This window comes from Humulus lupulus, chromosome 5, assembly GCF_963169125.1.
Source record: "Humulus lupulus chromosome 5, drHumLupu1.1, whole genome shotgun sequence".
Taxonomy (NCBI): Eukaryota; Viridiplantae; Streptophyta; class Magnoliopsida; order Rosales; family Cannabaceae; genus Humulus; species Humulus lupulus.
The window spans coordinates 56,409,068-56,415,282 of NC_084797.1; the positions used below are offsets into that span (position 1 = coordinate 56,409,068).

Below are 6,215 nucleotides of genomic sequence, written 5' to 3' on the forward strand. Positions count from 1 at the left end.
AGGACAATCAACTACTATGAAAGTAGTGAGTAATGTCTAGTTAGCAGGTGTAGTACCTGTTGTAACTGGTAGCATAATAGACCTACTTGGGGCGAGCACTTCGTCAGAAAAACCATAGATGGTTTGCTTGCATGGCTCTAGGTTCTTTGATGGATAGCTTCATTCTCTCTAGTAAAGACTTGTATAGGATGTTGACCGAGCTTCCTGTGTCAACCAACACCCTCTTCACCATCATGTTGGAAATTTGCACGTCCACGACCAGTGGATCAAAGTGTGGGAATAGTACGTGCTGAGCATCGTCCTCAGAGAAGGTTATTAGTTCCTCCTCTGTTCGAGCCTTCTTTGGTGGTCGATCCACCATATTCATCATCTCGATGTCCTAGTCATGGCGTAGGGTTCGAGCGTATCGTTCCCTTGTCTTCCCATTGTTCCCTGCAAGGTGTGGGTCGCTGTAGATGGTGAGTAAAGTGCCTGCCACAAGAGCTGACTGTAAAGGTGGTGAGCGCTAGCGTGTAGGCACCTGTTTGTTGCCACCTTAAGCCTCTCGCTGAGACCCTCCTGCGGCTCGAACATATCTCCTTAGATGTCCTTGCCTAATCAGGAACTCAATTTCATCTTTCATCTAGTTGCATTCGTTAGTGTCGTGTCCGTAGTCGTTGTGAAAACGACAGAATTTCATCGTATCTCTCTTAGAGATATCCTTCCTTATAGGCACGGGTCGTTTACAAGGCACGTTAGAGCTGGTCGCCTGGTAAACTTCCGCTCGACTTTCGACAAGGGCCATGTAGTTGGTGAATCTTGGCTTGTATCGATTGCCTTTAGGGCATTTATTCTCAGAAGCTGAGGGTTCATTGCTCGCCCATTTTCCATCATTCCTACCATTGCCATTCCCACTGCCCTTGCCGTTGCCATTGGGTTTCTTCGACCCATTGGCGGCCTTGGCGGGTTCTTCCTTTGGCCCCTTGTCCTTCGTTGGAAATTTCCCCTCATTGGCAATCGTGTCATCGAGCTTGATATATCGATAAGCTCGATCCAAAAACTCCTGGGCACTTCTTACCCCATTCTTTCTTAGGTTACTCTAGAGGGGGGAGTGGCGCCTAACCCCAGTAGTTAGGGCCATCATCATGCCTTCATCACCTATTGTCTTGGCTCCAGCCGCTGCTCGCATAAAGCACTGAACATACTCCTTCAAGGGCTCTCCCTCCTTCTGGCGTATCTCGACCAGTTGGTTGGCCTCTGTGGGGTGTACGCGACCCGTATAGAATTGTACGTTATGCTGCCTGGGTTACCCCCCAACGTTATGGCTAGTTGGCCTATTTTCTTTAGGTGGGGGGTTTCTACCTCCACCTCTTTCCTCATTCATCCGACCAGCATTATCTCTACCAGAATCAGCTTCATTATAATCGTAGACGTCTCGAAACTAGGGCCGACTATGGCGTGACCGGCTGTTCACGCTATTTCCTCCTCGGACTGGAATTTCCCGAGTGTCAGGGGGAGGCCTGCGCTGGTCGTTGGGTCCCCGTGTATTATTAGGCCGTGGGGGGCCCCTGACTGCAGAGCCTGACTCGTTGTTCCTTCTGTTGGCAGAAGGATGTTGTCCCCTGCTTGGTGAATTTGGGTCTTCGTCCCCTGGACGTCTAGAGTTGCAGGGCAGTTGCCCAGCCGAATTCTGCCACTGGCGTTGTGGAATGCCTCGACTAGCTTGAGATGGAGGTTTCTGCTCAGGATCCCGAATTGGGACATCATCCTGAGCCACAGGTGGCTGCTCCGGCCTTTGGGGGCTTACTGGCTGGAGCAGAGGACTTGGATTGGGAGCCCGCTGCGGCGGCGCGCTCGGTGGCTAATCCGACTGAGGGGTTGGTGCAGCCTGTCCTCAAGCCAATTGAATGGCTGCTTCGAGAGCAGCCATGGCATCCCTCTACCGACAGTCCATGTTCGCCTGCCGCTCCCTCAGCTCCTGGCGCTGACGTTCAATTTCTCTCTGTTGCAGCGCCATTGTCTCCGCTGCGTTCTCCTGATTAGCCCTCAGATTAGCCAACTCATCCTGCAACACCCCTAATGTTGCCCTCAGTGTTTCCGTATCCAACTCCTCCTCTTCAAACTCTAAATGTGGTTCATTCTCCACCACATTTGGAGGAGGAGGTTGAGATGATGTAGCGCCAGCGGCTGGTCTAGCTTTCTTAGATGTCTTTGCCATAAGATTTTCTTACAGCTTCTTGATCAATCTCTTAATGAAAGCACCAGAATGCTTACCCTTCATTTGGCCAACGACACGGAGTCAAGAATACAACAAGAAATGAGATAATAACCAAGAGTTTAATCTAATGCTAAAGAATAAACACAAATAATTTATAGTGGATCGGCCCCAATGAATTGAAATGACCTACGTCCACTTAGTGCTATTATTAATATTGAATTCCAATGTCGTGATCAAAGAACTAGGGTTCTTGAGTTTCACAAACCTTGGGAGAATTACAACAAGACGATGGATAATCGCACTATATGCTCTCTCTCTCTCAGTATTCATGAAAAAGATTCAAAGGTCAAAACTCCCCTCCTTGAGCTATTTCACGCATATTTATAGGGTCAAGGGGGGTTACATGGGCCAATGGGCCTTAACTATCCTTCATATCCATGTATCAAGGCAATAAAGAGGAAATAATCAACGTAGTTATTACAAGATTACAATCTTTTAAGGAAATAAATAGAATCAAACGACCAGCCTTGTCGTATCTAATCGTGAGGCTTAAAGAAGCAATGCGTAGCTGGTCGATAATCAAACATCACCACCTTATTTTGAATTTGCCACGTGTCAACCACATGTGAAAAATCCTTGCCATGTCATCAGTAACCGTTTTTGGGTAAACAAAGGATAATTACAATTCAAAAGTTACAACCAGCCGACCTAAGCGGAAAAATAGGGTTTGACCCTAGTTCCTCTAAGAAACCCCGACCATAGTGGTTGAGCAGCCACATATGTACACGTTGCCACTGAAGCTCTCCAACGCATGGCAAGTCCAACTTCCCTTTCCTCTTACCTGCACTGCATAGCACCCATGAGCCAAGGCTCAACAAGAAAACTGAAACATGCTCATAAGCAGTTAATAACATATTACAGAATCATACTAAAGATGTCTAGCAGTAATAACCCTACTCATGCATGCATTCCATTTAGACAAGTGACTACAGTGTCACACTAGGGCTCGTTGCCCTAAATATTTGATCGTAGAGTTACCTCAGGGCTGCTTCCCTAAATAAATGACTAACAAGTCATACCAAGGCCCACTGCCCTAGGATATTAGGACTATAGAGTCACCCCGAGGCCTACTGCTCTATCCTCTATATAACAAGCCTTAAAGCTAGCCCAGAATACCCAGCGCTTTAAGGTTTTGATGACCATAGGGTTGGTCAAGCATATATCACACTCCTGATTAGGCCTAACCATGTTGGCCAGTGCTCAGCGCGCTATTGCAGCCCTTGACTTATAAGTCAATGCTTTTGACCAGCGCTCAGCGCGCTATTCCTGTCTTTGACTTATAATTTAACGCCCTAATTTCTTCAAGCGTTAATTTAAAAATTACCATAATTGAGGTTTAAAATAAAAGTACGCTTTATTTATAAAAATTGATCGTGTATACAACTCAAACGTTTAAAGGATTGAAACTTCGGAGTTTCATAGATTTTCATTTTTAAAAAAATAGAATAAACAGCTTAAGAATCTAGTCGATAAAACTAAAACATTATTCTAAAAATACTTAGTAAATTTCCAATGTAGGCCCATTCCCTTATGGTCGTTAAATCCTTGACATGTATGCCCTGTGCCAAATCTCTCCATCTTATTGTGCAGTAACCACATGTTTGCCTTTACCTGCAGCACATTGTATCCACGAGCCAAAGCCCAGTAAGAAGAGCTGTGTAGGACATAACCCCATAACCTTAACCAGGAATATGAATCAATAACAATAAAGATAAATAATCATAACTCATGAAATGATATTGCCCAAGCTAAGTTGGACAAGTACTGCAATTTCAACATATCATAAGCATGCATTTTCATAACATAGACATGCCTTTTAAAGCGTAAGCATGCCAAGCAGTTATCACATACACATACACAACACATAACCACAATTACATATAAGCTCATTAAACATAATAATTCACTAGCACAAACATGTATTAACATAAACATATCGCATAAAATAGTTTCTACCATAAAGTACGTCAAGCGTCCACCCTACATGCAGGTGTTCACTCTTATTACCTCAAAAGCAGCAACGATCCACACACGTTAACGCGCCTCTTCAAGTATCCTCATCGAGCCTAAACATAACATATAACATCAAAGTTTTAAAAACCCTTAACCAAAAAAAACCATAATTAGACCCACTAACATTCTTTTTAAAACTAAATCATCCCCATATTATCCGTGAGACAGTCTCAAAACTCCTCTACATAAATTTCCAACAATTACAAACTATATCTAAAAGGTACATAAAAGTCATCAGAAATCCCATTTTTGTGCAACTGGCACAGTCGCACCAGTGCCTCGGCACAGTCAACTCACAGAGCACTAGGCCAATCTAGCTAAGTAGCATAGTCGCGCCAAGGCTGGGCGCGGTCGCGCTAGGTCTCTACTTTCAGAGACAGCAGTTGCAATTTCTAAACTTGAAAATCAAACCCAAATTGTAAATTATGACCTTGAACCACTACCAAATCAGTCCTAACATGTTTCTAACCTCAATAACTTGTATAGATTCAACTCTGAACATGAAACAACCTACGATTCCTATCTAGCACAACTAATAACCCAATTTACTTCAATCCTAAATCTGACAAAACTTTAAGCAGTAAAGGTTCAAATATTTACAAATTAAAATCCAACCATAAGAACTCAGACCCTAGCCGCCTATGATATTCCTAGCCCTTCAACAACCTAGATTGGTGATCTCCTTCAAACCTCAAGCTTCAAAAGTTATATCAAGAACAAGATATTGTTCTTGGTCTGTTTCCCCTTTAGCCTATCGCAAAACCAGAGTCTGAAGAAAATATGATATCAAAACCTATTTTCCTTATTAATTAATTATTTATTCTAACTTAAATCGTGTAAAAACCAAATTACCTTACTGTCCCCCACCTCTAATTTATCCTTAATAATCACGTAAGACCCTTATTGTAATTTCCAACCAAAACTAATAGTTTTAACTTTTCATAATTACACTTTCTATCATAAAACCCATTATTCTACTTTGACCCTCAATACACAACTTCTATTATACTTTGGCCCTTGATACTTGGAGAAACTAAAGTGTGTGGATTGCTTGAAAAAACACATAAGATGAACATACATCATAATTCATACATATAATAATTTGTATAATTAAACACATAATTTCATATAATTTACCATAATACCCTTACTAGTAGAAGCAGATATTACAACTATCCCCTCCTAAAAAGAAGTTTTATACTCAAAATATACCTGAACAACTCTGGGTATTGCTCCTTCGTATCGGTTTCCAACTCCCATGTTGCATCTTCGGTGGAGCCGTTTTTCCAAAGGACCTTAACTAACCTGATCGTCTTACTCCTTATTGTTTTTCCCTTCTCATCAAGAATCCTTATCGGCTTCTCTTCATATGATATGTCTGGTTGCATATCGAAGGCCTCATAACTAAGAATGTAGGACGGGTCAGAAACATACTTGCATAACATGGACACATGAAAAACATTGTGCCCTCCTGATAGAGCTAGAGGCATGGCTAACCAATAAGCCACTTCACCAATTTTCTCTAAAATCTTGAATGGTCCAACAAATCGAGGACTTAACTTTCCTTTCTTGCCAAATTTCTTAACTTCATTAATAGGTGAAACACATAGGAATACATGATTTCCCACTTGGAACTCAACGTGCTTACGCTTAGGATCAACATAGCTCTTTTGTCGATCTTGTGAGGCGATTATGCGCGCTCTTATCTTGGCCATAGCTTCATTCATTTCTCGTACTGCCTCTGGGCATAAATACTTACTTTCGCCCGTCTCATCCTAATGAAGCGACGACCTAGATTTTATTTCGTAGAGCATCTCGTATGGTGCTACTCCAATAGTGAACTGATAACTATTAATATATGAGAACTCTATCAATGGAAGTTACTTTCTCTGTGACCCACCAAAATCCAACACGCACACTCTAAGCATGTCTTCTAGAATCTGTA

General features: G+C 42.5%; 1 protein-coding gene across 1 annotated transcript; it reads right to left on the reverse strand.

Annotated features, from left to right (window-relative positions):
* Positions 1-3,711: 3,711 nt before the first annotated feature.
* On the reverse strand, positions 3,712-5,997 carry LOC133779151 (uncharacterized). The gene is made up of 3 exons (XM_062219144.1): positions 5,483-5,997; positions 3,869-3,935; positions 3,712-3,732 (listed from the first exon to the last, which is right to left on the reverse strand). The coding sequence occupies exons 1-3, from the start codon at positions 5,995-5,997 to the stop codon at positions 3,712-3,714; spliced, it is 603 nt and encodes a 200-aa protein (XP_062075128.1).
* Between the last annotated feature and the right edge of the window lie 218 nt (positions 5,998-6,215).